Source organism: Exophiala spinifera (assembly GCF_000836115.1).
Source record: "Exophiala spinifera strain CBS 89968 unplaced genomic scaffold supercont1.3, whole genome shotgun sequence".
Lineage (NCBI taxonomy): Eukaryota > Fungi > Ascomycota > Eurotiomycetes > Chaetothyriales > Herpotrichiellaceae > Exophiala > Exophiala spinifera.
The window spans coordinates 1805966-1824137 of NW_015622515.1; the positions used below are offsets into that span (position 1 = coordinate 1805966).

General features: G+C 52.1%; 6 protein-coding genes across 6 annotated transcripts; 4 read left to right on the plus strand and 2 right to left on the minus strand.

Moving 5' to 3' along the window:
* Positions 1–187: 187 nt before the first annotated feature.
* Positions 188–1422, plus strand: PV08_04399 (replication factor C subunit 4; the record flags this gene model as incomplete). Its single annotated transcript, XM_016378747.1, has 4 exons — positions 188–279; positions 331–651; positions 702–1124; positions 1200–1422. The coding sequence occupies 4 exons, from the start codon at positions 188–190 to the stop codon at positions 1420–1422; spliced, it is 1059 nt and encodes a 352-aa protein (XP_016237424.1).
* A 1384-nt stretch (positions 1423–2806) lies between these two features.
* PV08_04400 (uncharacterized protein) lies at positions 2807–3760 on the plus strand (the record flags this gene model as incomplete). Its single annotated transcript, XM_016378748.1, has 3 exons — positions 2807–2875; positions 2933–3074; positions 3144–3760. The coding sequence occupies 3 exons, from the start codon at positions 2807–2809 to the stop codon at positions 3758–3760; spliced, it is 828 nt and encodes a 275-aa protein (XP_016237425.1).
* Positions 3761–7064: 3304 nt separating this feature from the next.
* Positions 7065–7949, plus strand: PV08_04401 (uncharacterized protein; the record flags this gene model as incomplete). Its single annotated transcript, XM_016378749.1, has 1 exon — positions 7065–7949. One exon carries the CDS (start codon positions 7065–7067, stop codon positions 7947–7949), a length of 885 nt encoding a protein of 294 aa, XP_016237426.1.
* Positions 7950–9805: 1856 nt separating this feature from the next.
* On the minus strand, positions 9806–11044 carry PV08_04402 (uncharacterized protein; the record flags this gene model as incomplete). The annotated part of the gene is made up of 2 exons (XM_016378750.1): positions 9806–10149; positions 10204–11044. 2 exons carry the CDS (start codon positions 11042–11044, stop codon positions 9806–9808), a joined length of 1185 nt encoding a protein of 394 aa, XP_016237427.1.
* Positions 11045–15088: 4044 nt separating this feature from the next.
* PV08_04403 (uncharacterized protein) lies at positions 15089–16088 on the minus strand (the record flags this gene model as incomplete). The annotated part of the gene is made up of 2 exons (XM_016378751.1): positions 15089–15180; positions 15236–16088. The coding sequence occupies 2 exons, from the start codon at positions 16086–16088 to the stop codon at positions 15089–15091; spliced, it is 945 nt and encodes a 314-aa protein (XP_016237428.1).
* A 312-nt stretch (positions 16089–16400) lies between these two features.
* On the plus strand, positions 16401–17926 carry PV08_04404 (uncharacterized protein; the record flags this gene model as incomplete). Its single annotated transcript, XM_016378752.1, has 4 exons — positions 16401–16430; positions 16491–16677; positions 16853–17587; positions 17640–17926. 4 exons carry the CDS (start codon positions 16401–16403, stop codon positions 17924–17926), a joined length of 1239 nt encoding a protein of 412 aa, XP_016237429.1.
* Positions 17927–18172: the final 246 nt, after the last annotated feature.

Genomic DNA, 18172 nt, shown 5'->3' on the forward strand with positions numbered 1-18172 from the left:
TGGCGTTTAAAGCGGCATGGGCAGGAGACACACCAATGCTTCATCTCGCTGCCAAGCTTTCACTCAACGCGTGTGATGGATTTGAGACGCGACTGCGCCCAAAAGGCGTTTCCCCAATTCTCGCCGTCGCAGGTGGTCAACAGACACTGCTGGTTCGCACCATCACTACATATCTGAGATTGCGAGGATGTCTGGACAACCAGAATCATCATCGGCAGGAGCTCGGAAAGCTCTCAATTCTGGCAGTGATGCGACCTCTCCAGAATACGAATTGCCATGGTATGCCAGCTCTCCATTCAAGCACGCAAACAATTCTAATGTGGTATACAGGGTCGAAAAATACAGACCGGTATATCTCGACGACGTTGTCGGCAACACAGAGACGATCGAGCGATTGAAGATCATCGCAAAGGATGGCAACATGCCTCATGTCATCATCTCTGGGATGCCTGGAATCGGAAAAACCACCTCTGTCCTCTGTCTGGCCCGCACTCTTTTGGGTAACGCATATAAAGAAGCTGTCCTTGAGCTCAATGCAAGCGATGAAAGAGGTATCGATGTGGTCAGAAACAGGATCAAAGGGTTCGCACAGAAAAAGGTGACGTTGCCTCCTGGGCGGCATAAATTGGTCATTCTAGATGAAGCGGACAGGTATGGCGACGAAGGCTTCGTATTCGCAGGTCTAACGAGACACGTAACAGCATGACAGCCGGAGCGCAACAAGCCCTGCGAAGAACTATGGAAATATACTCAAACACGACCCGATTCGCCTTTGCTTGCAATCAATCCAACAAAATCATCGAGCCGTTGCAATCGAGATGCGCAATCCTCCGATATTCACGACTCACGGACGCGCAAGTGGTGCAACGTCTGCTACAAATCATAGAAGCTGAAAAGGTAGAATACTCCGAAGATGGCTTGGCAGCGCTCGTCTTCAGCGCAGAGGGCGACATGCGCCAGGCTATCAATAACCTGCAGAGTACCTGGGCAGGATTTGGCTTCGTCAGCGGGGACAACGTCTTTCGTGTCGTGGACAGCCCACATCCAGTCAAAGTGCAGGCCATGATCAAGGCATGCTGGGAGGGCAAGATTGACAGCGCAGTTGATGCCCTGAAAGAGTTATGGTAAGTCGAGGAGCGTCGTAACTTGGGCTGTCCCTGATTGGAGATTGTTTCGACTGACCACGAATACGTGCACAGGGACCTCGGGTACTCGTCACACGACATAATAAGCACAATGTTCCGGGTGACTAAGACGATTCCTACACTGTCGGAACATTCGAAACTCGAATTCATCAAGGAGATTGGCTTCACACATATGCGAATCCTCGAGGGAGTCCAATCCTTTCTGCAACTCAGCGGATGTCTGGCGAAACTCTGCAGAATCAACATGAAACCCGAATTATTTGACCCCCCAGCGTGACCGCAGCATTCAAAGGACCAACAACTCGATCCCTCGCGCACGCTAGCCTGCAAAATCTGTTGTTGCGGACATGGCACCTGAGGATCTCGGGGGCCTAGGCGCAGAAGGCCGCATGGCCATGCCGAGATTTGGGCCCAGTAACCAAATCAATGGCTCAATTTACATCTTGGCCGGAGCTAACTTCGCCGACTACCCCGACTTAGGCAATCCACGCACATAAGGCTGGATCTCATGGGGGCTTACGAGGCCTCTACACGGTGTACGCTAAACCATTGGAGAATGAATGACGACGACTCTGGCCTCCGATTACCCTACGGAGCGAATGTAGTACCCAGTGCTGGCGAAGATATTCGTCAACATCGTCACCCAGGGCAAGGATTCACTCTGATCGTCGTGTTGCTCATCATGGGATCTGTGGGTGGCATTGGAGCCGGGCAACGCACCAACTGGACTTACAGTAGAAGACGAAGCTGATGCTTGGCCATACGAGTACCCCGTATGTTGTGGTGGTTGACGTGGACCCTGCAGCGCTTGCATCACCTGCGCCAAAGATATTGACAGTCTGCCTTGCTCGGCCGTACTCTGTACATTGGCCTCCCTTGAGAAACGGCCATTGAGGCTCAGTACTGTATGGTGTTCTTGAGTTCCTAGTAGATGGCTGACACAAGCTACATGATTGCAAGGAGGAACGGTGTCAATCCTTGCGGCTGATGAGCAGGGGCGCCGCACCTGAATTTCCAAGTCCGAAATAGCTGCCAATAATAAGCGATAGTTTCGGGCATAGTGCCGTCGCCGATTGGGGCGGTAGGGTTAGTTCATCGGACAACCAAGAGTGCCTAAGCCAGCCTCCTACGGGCTCTTAAGGGGCCCCTTGGCTCCCCTAGGCCAACCCAGGCGTAGGCATTGCACATCTCCAGCCCCTCGCGGTGCGGCGATGTCCAGTTCGACCTCTCCGGACACATCATTAAAATCCCCCATTGGCTGGCGTGGCGCATTCACTCCGACTCACCGATGTTTCTAACTTGGGCGATGTCTCGTGTCCAGCCATCGCCCAACAAGGCTGTGTCGCCTGTGTTGCTGCCACTACAGTACAGCCCACTCTCGCTACTCTCTCAGACTCTCACTACCTTGGTCCTTCTGTCTCGAGCTAGTACCCGGCCATTCACTCACTGACGAGCCAAATCGTTGCCCGCCTTATTGTTGCCGTGGGATTGAAAACTATATCTTTCCCATACCCGCCTCCTGCTTTCGCCTCTCGAGTTTCTATTCCATCCCCAGGCCATATAGCAGAGAGTCCAGCCCATTGCACTCCCTTAGCTCGCATTGACCTCTCCCTTCCCCAGACGAAATCCTCTCCACATTGATCTACAACAGTCACATCAACATGAAGTCCTTTGTGTTGGCAGCGGCTCTCTTCGCCTCGTCGTCTTTCGCATGGCTTCCATCATGCGCTGTAAGTGTCGCTTTGTGCCTTGGGAGACTGACTATTCTTTACTGACCGTCACAACAGTGGTCGGATTGTACGGGCAGCTGGGATGGCACCAACTGTGACTCTAAGAGTGGCTGGGACTGTCTCTGCTCCAACCAAACTGCCATCTCTCAGCTGAACACCTGCGTCGCGACATCATGCACAAACCAAACTGACCAAGAAGGTGAGCAATGAGATACATGGCTTCCAATGGAGAAGAACATGGGGCCTGAGACTGACACGTTATCTATAGCCATCTATGGTGCTGTCGCCCAACTCTGCGCCAATGCCGGTGTCACTGTCACCGCCTCGCAAGAGGCAACCTTCAGCGCAACTTCTGGTGGCTCTGCCTGGCCTTCTCAGATCACTGCCGGTCCTGGTTTTGGACCTGGCGGCAACTGGAACTCTGGTCAATGGTCTAGCTGGATCTCTGCTTGCTCGACTGGTCTTCCTTCCGCTCCAAGCGGCTGGAACGGCCAAGGTGGATGGGGTGGCCCCGGTATGTGGGGTGGCCACGGTGGCTCAGGAGGTCCAGGAGGCCCGTTTGGCGGACCTTGGGGCACCAAAGCAAGCGGCATCAACTGCGATTCATGGACTACCTGGACTGCAGGCTGGGGGCCCTTCTCTTCCTGGACCGGTACCTGGTCCGGCTGCAGCACGACCACTGCTTCTCCTGTGCCAGCTACCATCACCACCACTGTTACCACTGGCGGATCTACCCAAGTCATCACCGGCACCACCTTCGGTATCCAAGCCGTTGCGGCTGCCACCACAACCGGTAGCTCAGACAGCGGTGCTGCTTCTGTCCGCGGTCTCGGCGCCTGCGGTGCGCTTGTTGCCGCCATCTTTGTCACGATGATTGCTTTGTAAAATGGTTGAGCAATGGAAGGGGACCGATACCTGCTAATCTGTGGGAGCATGTGATACCTCTGCATAATGGGCGCTTTTGGCGATAGGAAAACACTCAAGCCACGACTACGACGATGACTGATTTCATGACGAATTGAAATTGTATTGATATTGGGTACAAAGGAGTTGAAATATGACATTGTCTCTAAGTGACCAATTTGATTGGAATGAGAACTTTATTGTTAATTCGGTGTCGTCCTGTCTCGGCTCAAGAATTCACCTTCGCTGACTATACAAGATACGTAACAATCATGTCCCAGTATCATACGAAGTACGGAGTACATGTCGTTTCCTCGCACTCGAGAAGAATCGATGAGTGATTTCCCAATACGTCATACTGTAAACAAACGCCAAGCCTCGCCAGGTCACGCGACTTACAGGCACCGAAGTTCGACATTTCTTGAACACCTTCATCCAAGCACTTTACTGTAACACAGGTCGATGCGACTGACTGCCGTACACGCAGCTTGGTCGATTCGAATGACATGTCAGGCCTGCAAAGAGTTGGCCACCACCTTCTGCCTGTTGGAGAGATTCAACAAAAGTGAGATTTGCCTCAAAGGAAGTGACCACCAAAGAATTGGATGTTGCCTGTTGAACAACGAATCTGTTGCTGGTGACTCGATTCTGTACTGGATCGTCCTAACAACATCACTCGCCATCCTAAGACACCCAGCCTAACATTGATACGACTGCCTCCACCCTCCCTTCCTCCTCCCTCCTCAGTGATCCCCCTGTTGTCGCAGAAATCATCAGATATCCCAAAATGGTTGGCCTCCCTCTCCTTCTGGCGACACTCTGCCTGGAATTTCTCAGTCAGGCAACCGCTCAAGCAGACGTTGATCAATGCGCTGTAGGTAAGTCACTGAATCAGTTTCCCTTCTCGAGCTGAGCGGGGTTAGTTGACCTGCATTGGGAACGTCGATGGCACCAACTGTTCTCAAAGGTAAGAGAACTTGGACAGCTCGCAGTTGATCATGTGTCTCACTCAAGTCTCAGTCAATGGCCCTGTCTCTGTGCAAATGACATGTACATCGAACGAATGAACAACTGCACCATTGCATCGTGCAATGCTACAGCCCAACAAGGTACGACTCTGCCGACTGCCATTGCGAAGATGGGTTACGTGAGCTGACTGACTTGTCCCCAGACACTTTTACAGTGGTTGCGCAACTGTGTGCCATATTCGACGTCCCTCTGACGATTGGTCCCGAGGCCACCGTTTCCATCTCTTCCTCTGATCTCCTCTTCAGCACGGTAGCAATACCTACCCAATCGTCCTTACCTCCTGTCCTCACCTCGAGTGGCGGTAGCACAAGCTCAACAACCGTCCCGAGTCAGTCGTCTTCTGATACATCGCAAACCAGATCGGTGTCTTCGATCTCCTCATCGTCCGTGTCTGCCATCACGGCACCGTCTCCTTCGGCAACCAGCGGATCAACACGCAACAACGTTCCTTTGGAAATAACACTAGTGTTTGTAGGTTCGATGGTCATCACACTCAATTGGCTGTTTGTATCATAGGAGGCGGCGTACGGAGTAAGAGACAACGAATTTCCCACGACAGGAAACGACGTGATCGTCGGTACCGAAGAAGCGAAATCAAGGCAGGGATGAGGGTTGGTTTAAATCTTTTATTGAAATACAGTACAGAGTAATACAATTAATGGCAGAAGTGAGATTGAAGAATTTCTGCACATCGACCCACTGACAAGGCCGCCAATGCTCGTAGACCCTGGCCGAAGTAGGGTGAGGCTACGAGTACAACGATGTTCTGGCTGATCAAGATTGTTCCCTGCCATTGCTGTCCAATGTGGTGATCCATCGACTGGACAGACAGTGACAATCATGCCACTGTTCTCTATGTAATCGACATGTCAGGGTTTTACCGCCTGGATGATAGTCTCCCGTACATGTTTCCAATTGTTCATCTGTTACAATGGCTGTCTCTGAGGGAGGGTGGGCCTAATTTGAGCTTTCTCGTCAATTTGCCGGTTTGGTCAAAGTGAAGGCTCCAGAGCTGGAACTCGTTCGAGCCGTTCGTTCATGGGAGCCTCGCGATGGAGGGCACTAAGAGCCAATGCCGGCGCCGGGGAACTCGACTGAACCAGCATTGTGGGAGGCTGGTGGGAGTGATCAATTCCCAACCCCAGCACCACTATTGGGGGAAAACGTCACCACAGCAAGGGATGTGCTAGGTGAACAGCTGGAAATAGGCAAAGGGCGGGACGGATCAGAGTATCGACACTGAATCGGTGTGATTCTGACGGTACGAAGTGGCTCAGACGAGTCGAGGTCGTTTCCGACGCTGGTGGCACAAGGCAATATAACAAGGCACACGCGCTGATTCATGTCATGGTCAGCCTGTCGAGAAGCGAGGCCGATGACCTTGGAAGTGAAAGGTCTCTTTTTGTGACTACTGGTACAAAGTTCTGAACCTTTGGAGTACGAGCATGTCGACAAGACTGCTGCAGACTAAGGTTTTGTTCCTGCATACAAAGGCGTCTTCTTGTTCCCTCTGCCGCCGCCGTCGTGAGCGTCTGCGCGCTGTTATTCGGCCGTGGCTGCGTCTCATAATCTCCCTAATTCCTCGTCGCTCCCGCAAGTCTCCTTCTCTTCCACCACGGACTCCTCAACCGTCCCTCGCTCTCATCTTTCACCGCGGGCGCTTGAAAAGCAGCCTGTCAGAGATGCTCGTCGGCGCGTAACGTCGTCCTCCCTTGACCAACCACTGCCACCGATTCCACCACCTTCACCACCCCCAGCGTCCGGAGATCTTGCGCCAACGCAAGGGCCCGACCCATTCTTGTTGACGTCCTCTGCGGCCCGTCCGCCCGTCACCGAGCACGCACCCTTCGACCTGTCGCCGTCACGTCAGCACAGCACGGGGCAGAGCCAGAGAAGATCTTTTCTCGAAGCTCTGCTAGCCCGACCTACAAAGAAAGTCCTACCCCCGGACCATCGATCTGCCACGTCGCGCATCTTGAACCCGATAAACTACGTCCCTCGGCCCACCAAGGTGCGAGTGCAACCTGAGCCGCAGCACCAACCTCAATCCTCTGCCGCCGACATTGGCTCTGGCGAAGTCCGTACCCTCCTGAGCCTTCCTGAACAACGTCGTTCAAGACAACACTCCCCGACCGATCCCATCGTCGAACACAGCCCTCACCTCGCACCGCAAGCTGGGACCCGTACCAGCGTGGGCTTGCCGCACGGTCACCAACGCGCAAGCATTCAAGACGAGTCTTCTCCAGGCATCGGGCTGATGGTTGATCTAGAAAAACAGCAAGGGGCTAATGGCGTCAAAGAGCCGGAACGGTCACAACTCCCCCGGAGGTTCAGCTCTCGAGATCGGAGAGATGTAGATCAGCAGTCGACATCGGTTCTAGGTCAGAGCTACGGTGTCAGCCCACTCGATCAACCACTCCAACCGCCACGGCGCATTACGTCGCATCAGTCTCTGAGACGGGCTCAATCTGCCGCTTCGACAAACTCTGCAGCCTTTACACGGGCGTACACGGACGCAACTGTGCCTGTCAGTGGTTCACAGGAGGAAGCAACTGGTGCAGGTTATCCCGGCGTTGATGAAGGTAGCGTTGGCGAGGAACTTGTATGGGGAGTGTCGCATCCGTGTTTCCCACATCTCAACCCTCACGTTCCCATCAACTCTCCCGAGTACGAAGCTACACGGATCATTCGAATACGAAGAGATTGGATGGTTGTGGGGGACCTGGCTCCTACATTTTCCAACATATACCCGGAAATCCTCGACCCCCTGATGCAGGAGCAGGAATTTCGATATGTTATTGAGCACATTAACCAAACCTTGGTCCGGGCCTACGATCCATTTTCCGCTTGGAATTGGTTGGATGGATTCCTGGGTTTAATGACTGGCTGGTTCTGGGAAGACTTTCGACCCATCGGTCCCAAGGGCCATTTAAAGGACTTGGAAGAATGGCTGGAAGATTGGAATCATACAGTTGGTGCGAGGGATGGAGTGAAGATCATTCCACTTCGGCGGACAGGGTATATGAATATCGATATTCAAATCCCCGATCCTCAAGTGAGAGTGGTTGGTGATGGGGATGTCGAATCCCAGCAACCAACTCCCTCGGCACAGGCTCCGGATACAAACGGCGGTCCAAAGTGATGTTGAAGAGAAGAATGCCTTGTTTTTTTTTGAATGTTTTTGCCTTATTGTTTCTAACTGAAAAGACAACGACGCATTTTGTGGTGTTGGTAAAGGATTCAGTCCTTGAGGTTGCAGTGGGTGGAAGTATTACCTTCTTTTTTAGTTTCTTTTTCCTTGTATGGATCAAAGATATTGGATATTGTATTATGGGAAAAGGGTGGAAGGGAAGGGCGGGGAATGTGTGTGTGTGGGTGTGTGTGTGTGTGTGTGTGATATTTTGTACGCATTGAGAACTGAGCGTTTTCAGCATGGCGTTTTGAGACAGTCAGTTCTTCCATGGGATTCGACAGGACTGTGTAGATTTTGGTTGATCAAGAATATTAAAAGCCGTTTGACCGTATCATCACCAAAGGATAAGGAGGAGAAGAGGAGGCGGGAGTAGTCGGTTGAAGTCTGGGATTCTGTTGCATCAAACAAAGATGAAGAGAGGGAGAGTGGAGGAGTGGAAAAGGGGAGAAAAAGATACTGTGTACTCTACACCGGGGGGGCTTCGTACAGATGGTACCTTGAGAATATGTATGTATGTATGTATGTATGTATGTATATGGGGGTGGTGGTATAGGAAATCCGTACTGAGTTCGTACGGGGGAGTACTCAAAAGCTTCACGACGTACAGTATCTGATCTGGATCACGGTCCACTTTTTTTTTATTTTTATTTTAATCGTGTACATACCTACCTACCTACCTACCTACCTACATACTATACCACCTACCTACCCTACCTACTGACTCGGCAAAGACTTTCGTCGGCGACTCGACGTTCAGGCAAAGATGGATACCAAAGGCTGCTACGTCTGCCGTACAGGTAGGTGTGTCCATCCACGCATTGTCGTCTCCCGGTGGTCACCGCTCGGGTTCCCACCACAAACAAGGAGGAACAATCGTAGGTGGTTGCAGAGAGAGTGCCGGTGAGTACATAAGTAAAAAGTTGCCGCACGTCCATTCACCACTCTGCTCGGCGTTTTTGATCCGCGTCGGTCACCAAGAAACGCGACACGGACAGACACAGAAACCTGTACATATGTATGTACGTATCCCAAGACCTGAAGGCGACTACGAATGGGAATATGAATTGTATTGTGTACCTTTCCAGTATTGCCTAAAGTGACCTATACGTATTAGATAGCCCACACACTCACTCGCACACTCTCTCACTCGAGACACCCGAAAGGAACAAAAGAGGGAGACGGGGGAAACAGACCGACAAAGTCCTCAACCCGTCCTCACATGGTCATCGATTGCTCGATTTTGAATTCGTACAAGTACAATGTTGCAAGCAATGATGTCGAACTGATCCTGATATTGATACAGTGTATGTATACACACCACACATACCATGACGGAAGCAATGTAGATACTCAAGGTAGAGTAATACAATCCAAGAACAAAAGTACAAGGCGAAACAAGAAAGGAAGGCAAAAATGGAAAGAAAATAAACCACAAATGACCACCCATTTTTCAGCACGTCCATCATCCATAGTCCACCCTCGTCATGCCATTTTTTCGCGGCTGTAAGCCCCAATACAGCCATGGCATCTTTTTGGGGGCTTTTTTTTATATCCAGTCCCTCGAACATGTTTCGTGATCATATCCGTACAATCGTGGTGATTTGAAAAAAGCGTTGTGCTCATGGTCGTGCTCGTACTCGTGCCCGTACTCGTACAAATCATACATAAATCGTGCAGTAAAGGTGTGTGTAAAAAGTCAGCCACTAAGCCAAAAAATGCCCGCCAACAAAGGAGAGAAAATGATATTAAGTATGAGCTTGGTCGTATTCTCATCATCAAGAGTCGTTTCTTTGTGTGTGGGACATTCATGAACTCGACCCAGCTTGTTGTCGATCACCTCCACTTCCGGTGCCACCACCAGGAAGAAGGTCCAAGCAGACAGTGAAGATGTGGATGATTTGTTCTTCCCATATCCCCATCTCAAAGTCGACCAGTCCATATTGTTCAAGTTGATCGCACATACTGATGAGCTCGTCGATCAGACTGGTAATCTTCTCGCTTGAAAGCATGTCCCCTGAGAGCCTCGTTGTTCGCAATGCCTCTTCTGTGACTTCTTTCTGCTTTTGACCAAGCGCTTCCCAGCAGAGATTCAGCTCAGTCCAGAGTTGGATTCGTTCAAGGTGGTTGCTTTCGTCGTCATGATGCAGTCCTAAGTAACAGTATAAGTGAACTCGTTCCACGCACATGCTGGCAAAAAACTCACCCAGGGCGTCAACAGAGCTCGCCAACCAGCGCGTGGCCGCGAGGACCTTCTCACTCGCTTCGTTCACTCTACCGGAAATAATACTATCGAATACGCTTCTGATCTGCTGTCTGTAATCCCTCAGACCTTCTTGCAGCGCCTCTTGCTTACTATCCCGAGCCGCCCCACTTTCGGATGGTTGTTGCTGGTGCTGCGTGGCTTCAGGAAAGTCCATCTGACGGCTTGGGTATGTTGGGAGAACTGGCGCACGCGTTACTGGCACATTGCCGTAGACGCTTTGTTCCGCCTGCGTTGTCAGATACTGCGACGGACTAGGCCCAACTCCTGCCAGTGCCGCCTGATCGCTTGGAGGCATATATTGCGGTACCGCAAATTGACTTGCCATAACCTCAAGCGCCTGTCGTTGCTGGTATGAGATGTTGTCATACATGGATTGCCCACCGACCGGTGGGAGCATGGTGCCCTGTCCATACTGCCCGTATTGGTGCTGTTGCTGCTGCTGTTGTTGTTGTTGCGAAGGCGAAGGAGTGATCGACCCTTGCCTGGATGCCTCTTGAATGTATGCGGGTGAGTACTGCATTTGTACCCCTTGCATCGGGCTGCTGCCCTGCATTTGAGAAGTCCCATACTGTTGCTCGTGGAATGCGTATCCCGGATAGCTTGGGACATACGGTCGGGGAGTTATTGCAGACGAGCCCGCGTCACTCCTCGCAGGGCCGGTTGCTTGCCCATACCGATCACTAGACGGAGGACCCATAGGCTGGCCTGGCAATGGCCGTGGCTGCGTTGGTGTTTGGTATGGTTGTCCATACTGCGTACGTCGACGGTCATTGCCGTCCATTTAAGGAAAGACAACTCGTGTGTTTGGCGCCAGGGTGATGGATTTGACGAGCGAGCCTCTGCGCAAATCGTCGTTCGATGTATTGCGGTCACCGGGATAGTACCCTCCTTTTCCTCTGGTGCCAGCTTTTCACAGTAGACAGTTTGTGTCTATTCATGCAACCAAGCACGACCGCTGTGAGAGATGCCCCGAGGTTAAAAAGGGAGTATTCGGTGTGACCCGGTGACTACAAGATGCTGCACACTGGATCCACGCAGGACAACGCTCTCGACCTGGTGACGGGAAGCCGGGTTAGTGACTCGATCGGACAGACTTGCGCCAATGAGTCTGCGAGTTCTGGCAGGATAGATCGAAAGTGCCGCAGTCGGGCAGGGTCAAAGTGACGTGGCGAAGGGCCGAGGGAAGTATCGGTGTTGGAATGCAGATATTCGACAGAAACAACACTCCGCCCGCAATAAATGCCTCGTCGATACGGCGAAACCCAAATCCAGGGAAGGGCGCCCAGTCATCAACTCAAAAGAAATACTTGTGCCCAACTCGCAAAGCATGAAACGTGCGGCCGAGGAGGGTGGGGTGCGGTATGAGGTTTTTGGAGAGGGCGCGAAATGGCGATGCAAGGACCACGTATTAAGAGACTGCGGACACAGCGTATGGAAAAGGATCGTACGAAGAACAGTCAAAGGAGCGTTTGGTTGGCAAAAGGAAGGAGAGAAGATGCAGGCAAGTTACCTTGAAGTCGAGGAGGGAACAGCATATACAAAGAGGCCTAAGATGCAGACGCAGTGGCAGGTGGGAATCGCCAAATGCGCACACAACGCAAGAGGCGACGGCAGCTTTGACACGGACAAACTTGATGGGGAATGGCGTCGACACAACATGGCAGCAGTCGAACGAATGATGAATGGGTCGCAAGTACCTGGTACGTCAAGATTGACTCCTCTCTGTGCGTGCCTGTGTAGTAGACTCAAGGCCTGCCGAGGAGTGTGCCAGACAGCGGAAGGGAGAAAGCCTTGACGTGTGGAACAGCGCCACAAGCAGGACTTGTGCCAGACGGAATCTCGTATTGTCAATCGTAGTGGAAGAGGGAGGGGGCGTGTCATCCACTGGTCAGCCTGCCGGAGATGGTTCTGGACGCGAACATTGCGCAACTCTCTCAAGAGATCCATCGTCTGGACGGAAGTGGTCGTGTAAGCCCTTTCAAAGGCCGCATTCTGCCGCCTGCGCATGGTTCATGGGAGGAGACTTGGTTGACCTGGCTGGTGTCTTGCTTGGGCCTGCTCCGGCCTTGGTCCCTTCAATCCAAGCGGAGCTGGCTCGTAAGACAACGGAGGCTTTCCTTCAGAAAAGCGGGCAGCAAAGGCATGGCCATCTGGTCAGATCCCCGGTGGTGGGCCATCATTATAGGCCATCCAGAGTTCGCAGCATCGCTTCCTACTGCACGCTAACCACTGGTCCGACAAGGCTTGCATTTGGGGCCTGGCAGCCCACCATCTGCCGGCGTTGCAGGCGAGATTTTAGAGTGTGGCGCCCGGCAGGGGCGAGAGTCACGAGAGGTCGCTCCTCAAGCCTTAGCGGTCGAGGGAAAAGATTGGCTGCCTCTGGGGGGTCATGGGTGTCGATCGCTCCTCAGCGAATGCCTGGAGAAGGGATCGATGCGCCTAATTAAGGGTAAACACCAGGCATCATCATCCGAAAAACTTCGAAGTCCGTCCCCGGCAGTGGTCTGTGATCTCCGGTCTGCGGTCTGTAGGCTGTAGGCTGTCCGCCACATATCCTTCTGTGTTGCCGAATCGCGCTTCAGCCACGACCTTGTCCTGCTTATTGTCGCATTCCTGCAGTCTGCGGCTCAATTTCAGGGTCATGCCTGGGTGACACACATTAAGTACCAATCACGCATCATCTCGTCTAAGGGCAACGATGGCGACAATGTGCGCATGCATGTAGTCACCGTTAGGAATTCCGGATGGTAAATGACCTGGTCCTCTGCTCATGATTTGATCGTGTTCGAAGTCCCGTCCGGACCACCGCTTCCGGTTTCCATTATTTCGAACAGATTGTTCACCTGCTCATGAATAGATGGCTGTTAGTTTAATTTGAACAGGTCAAAAAGTAATAGCCAGAAGACACCGTCGATTTGTGTAGCATTAGGGGTGTGCTATTTGCGCCCAGCTTGCTCTTCGGACTGGCAGGACTCCTCATTCCTCGTTTTGAGGTCAGATCACGTACATGCGAGTACCGGATCCTCTTTCAGGTCCCTCGAACTTCCTTCTAAGTTCCGGGGCTTGGTCGATAGGCTGTGAGTCCGTGCCTCATGTCTCTTATTAGAAGCGTTGTCGAACCGAGCCAGTCGGATGGAAGGCTAGTGGGCTTGATGCATCGTCCCAAAGATCTGGGGAGCTGTCAGCTAACCGCTGTCTCGTTAGATACCCAGCACTTCACGACGGCATTCCTAAGCTTTGGTTTGTGTCGTCTGACCTGTGATCTGGCGTAACTGTATCTGATCTTCTATTCTTGCCTGGACGTCCGAGTTACAAGCCTGATTCTAAGCTGCTTCTGCATCATGGGCCATTTGGACATCCTATGTTATTGTTGACCCGCGACGCGAGATGCCCTTGGCTCCTTGCACCAATGACAATGTTGGCTCAATCTCAGATGCGTCAAAACCACCGTGCGACGGCCGCGAAGTGGAAACAAGGACCGCTGCAGCTTGGGTTGTTTCACACCTGGTCTTGTTCGCCCTCTAGCCTCAGGAGGACCGGGCGGGACCCCGTGAGCTTGTCAGATCGTAAGATTAAAACCTCCGTGGCTCATCGCCATGTTTTTTCACTCGCAAGCAGAGTCCGTTGTTTTCGTCCAGGGTTGTTGGCACTGGTACCAACTACGCTAGAAATTAGAGGTTGGAACCACTGGACCAACACTTGACGAGACGAGGTTGATGACGCGCTTCTACTAGCGTTGAATATCCCTGCGTGTCCTTCGTTTCCAGTGTGGCTTGACAGCGCGTTTCAGCTTTGTAGATTGTTTGATCTCCCGCCTTCGAGAATTTTAGGCTCTGACCGTCGATGGTGAAACGAACCGCATGGTCCTGTAGCGTGCACGCACTTGTAATACTCCGCAGCAAAGAAGAGACAGGTTCGCGAAGCATTGTACCAGTACGTAACGGGTATCAGCAAAGTTGCAGCCTTTGCAAGCGTTCTTGTTGCTCTGAACATCCTCTTCAAGGCCAATGGGCTGTGATCTAAGTTCGAGTCCTATGCACCACGTACAGAGTACGCGGCGTCGCACTGGCCATGCCGTGGCCAACTGCATGTGCAAAGGGTGCGCCAACTGGGGAGAAGTTAGATGAGCTCCAGGGTGGTGAGTGATGCTGTCCAAAGACCTAGGATTGAAGATTGCACATGTGGATCGAGCTGCATCCATTGCTGCACTTACCAGGATCCATGGGTGAGCCATTTCTTCATGCAAAAGCTGCATGCGTCGGCGCCAGCACCGCTGGATCCATTGCCTTCTTCATGGCCGGCCGAACGCGCAGACAGGGATACAAAAAGGCTACGTGAGACTCGAGATTGTCATAAGACGCGTGATATAGCTACCTGGATAGACAGCATCACGACAGGCAACTTCACGCAGGCATGGTCAAGAGCGAAAGGTCAACGTTCCCTTCACATATCTGTGCAACGTTATGTTGCCAGCAAAATGCACGTGGGAGCCGTCGATCGATACGTACATCTTATCTGGCTTTGTGACACGACTTCTCCCAGCTACATCACGCATTCTCGACTCGGAAACTTCATGTCGGCCGCGAACCCGCGTGCGTTGGTAGACCAGGTTTGATATGTGGAGATGGAGAATGATTGAGCAAGATTTACTCAACAGGTCATAAAAGGTCATAACGCAGGAGGCACAGTACTTGTATTAGTTTTTCACGCAAGCCAGAACAGGTCAACGAAGCCCGATTCCTGGTGACAGGACACATTCGGTACACAAGAGGAATTGGACAATAATGTACAGACAGACAAGTACCGCTGCTGTTGGGCGAGCGTCTTATCGCTTGACCCAGGCGGGCTTCTTCCTGGCCTTCAGCCTTCCGGGCTTCTTTCGTTCGACACGTCTCCTATCCGACGTAAGGCAGCCGGCTGCGTTTAGAATTAGCAACATCCTCAGCAACACCCAAGAACATCAAGCACTTACCTCGTCGAAGAGCAGGCTTTAGAGCAGGCTCGTGTACCAACAATGCCCTGGCAACTGCCAAGGTGATCGCTTCAGCTTGACCAGTGACTCCTCCTCCTGCAACCATTGCGAACACATTGTACTTGTCCGCCCGCTCAGTAGCTTTCAATGCCCAAAGCGCACTCTCGCGATCGTGTAGGCGAGGAAATGCCTGCACAATGTTACGTCCATTGACGAGGACTTCTCCTGTTCCTTCTACAAGATAAACTTTCGCGCCGGATTCCTTTCTGCGTCCGATTCCAACTGATCTTCCAACCCTATCAAGTTTTCCAGGTTTGGCTTTTTGCAACCGCTCCGAACCAGGCCGGCGGAAGCGATCCAACACCTCCCTCACTTCCCTTGGTCGAATTCGTGGATGTATCTTGTTCAACCGAGTTAAGAGCTCCAGGACCTTTGTATATTTCGAAGCAGGGACGGTTTCTCCTGTGGAGCTACGGTATTGACTGAGCTTCAACCACACTCCACGCGGAACGTTATCGGGAGGTGCCAGAGGCAGCGCGCTATGCTTCTTGACGAGTGATTGTAGTAGCAAGACGTTGTCGTTGAAAAGCGGTGAGGCGGTGAAATATGAAGGAGATGCAGGGAGGACACGAGCAGGAACCGCTGGTGTGTCGATGTTCGAGAGATCGATCTCTGGTGCGGCTTGGATTTGTGTATCAGTAGAGTTGGATCTAGACGCAATAAGACCGTGTCGCTGAACAGGAAGCGGTAGCCATGACAATAGGCTTGTCGGAAGATGTCTGCTCTGCACTCGGCATTGGCGACAGGTCCGCAAGATGGAAGCTGGAAGAGCTTGCACCGACGGTCTTGCCATGGTCGAAGTGCCTCCGCAACCAAGTATGGACGGTTACCCGGAGCACATAGGACGAGGAGAGGCTGCCCTTTGTGGTGACGCCCAATTGAGTGGCGAAAGGGACTTCTTGAAGGTGAGATAAGTCCCTTGGTGAATGCAGATGGAGATGCATCTGGTAGTTGAAGTGCCTCGATAATTTCTGCCAAGCTTCCCAACTGCGCCTTCCCTCTCAGGCTCGTCCAGAAAACAAAAATTCTGATTGCCCTCCCTCCACTCGAACAATCATCTTGCCTTCTTCTTTTCCACATTTCGTCTTACTGCAACTCATTCAAGATGTCGTTCGGTAAACTCTACGGATCCAAGGTATGCATTTAGCCAATTGCTTGAGGCAACTTGGGCAGCAAAGGCTGATTGAGCATCCAGGACAACGCCCGCTCCACCGTCCTCCTGGCGGTCGCAAAGGAGAACAACCTCGATATTGAGCTGATTGATACTCGTCCTCCCCAGACCGACCCTGAGTACCTCAAGGTGAACCCTCTCAACCGAGTCCCAACTTTCGTTGGCGCCAATGGCTTTCTCCTGACCGAGGCTATCGCAATCGCCATCTACTGTACGTACCAAATCACCCCGCCACAGCCTTGTCCACTGCTACAAGATGAGACGTATTATCACAACAGTTATCCCTGTCTGAAAACTTTTTGTTGACTTTATTTGACTCTGATCCACAATCATAACGGATTGATTCTTGTGCCTTGAGTTCGAGAATTTGACTAACGACTTTATAGTTGCATCTCAAAACGAGAAGACAACCCTTCTGGGCAAGACTAAACAAGACTACGCTTCCATTGTCAGATGGATGTCCTTCTCAAACTCTGAGCTCCTCCCCAGTATCAGTGGATGGTTCCGTCCTCTGATTGGCAGAGACCCCTACAACAAGAAGTCAGTTGACGATTCCAAAGCGGCTGCTGCACAGATCCTCAAGGTCCTTGAGCAACACCTTCTGGTCCACACCTTCCTTGTTGGCGAGCGCCTTACTCTGGCCGACTTGTTCACTGCTTCCCAGATTGCACGTGGATTCCAGTATGTGCTGGACAAGGCCTGGCGATCTGAGAACCCAAACACCACTCGATGGTACGAGACTATTGTCAACCAGCCAATCTGGAAGGCTATCATCGAGCAGCCAATCTTTATTGAAGAGGCTGTGAAGTACACTCCCCCAAAGAAGGAACCAAAGCCTGCAAAGGCCGCAGCTCCAGCTGCAAAGAAGCCTGCCAAGGAGGAAGAAGAGGAGGAAGAGGAGGTCAAGCCAGAGGTCAAGCCCAAGCATCCTCTTGAGGCCCTCCCCAAGCCTACTCTCATTCTTGATGACTGGAAGCGAAAGTACTCAAACGAGGAAACTCGCGAAGTCGCCCTCCCATGGTTCTGGGAACACTACAAGCCAGAAGAGTACTCCCTCTGGAAGGTTGACTACAAGTACAACGACGAGTTGACCCAGGTCTTCATGACCTCGAACCTCATTGGTATGTTGTGTTTCTTCCTTTGCTTGAGATTGTCACGCTAATCCCCCTCCAGGCGGTTTCTTTGCCCGTCTCGAGGCTTCCCGCAAGTACCTCTTCGGAGCCGCCTCGGTCTATGGCCAAGCCAATGATTCTGTCATCCAGGGTGCCTTCTTGGTGCGCGGTGACGAGGCTCTCCCTGCTTTCGACGTCGCCCCAGACTATGAAAGCTACGAATTCACCAAGCTTGACCCGAGCAAGCCAGAGGACAAGGCCTTCGTCGAGGACCAGTGGTCATGGGACAAGCCAATTGAGGTGAACGGCAAGAAGTACGAGTGGGCTGATGGTAAGGTCTTCAAGTAGAGGACGGGTATGCAGGCGTGTTTGGGACTAGTCACGTCCTACACATGGCCGGAATATGTAAGGAGATGCGCATGGAGAAGATGAGAGTGATGATCATGATGCCATGAGAACGGATGCCTGGAAAAGTACATGCTCAAGATTGGTGTCGCTCCACAAACCAATAGATACAATGCGACAGCGGAAGGCAATGCATGCATGTCTTGTCCCTCTTTGAATTGATTCTACACGTGTCTCTGGATTCGTCCT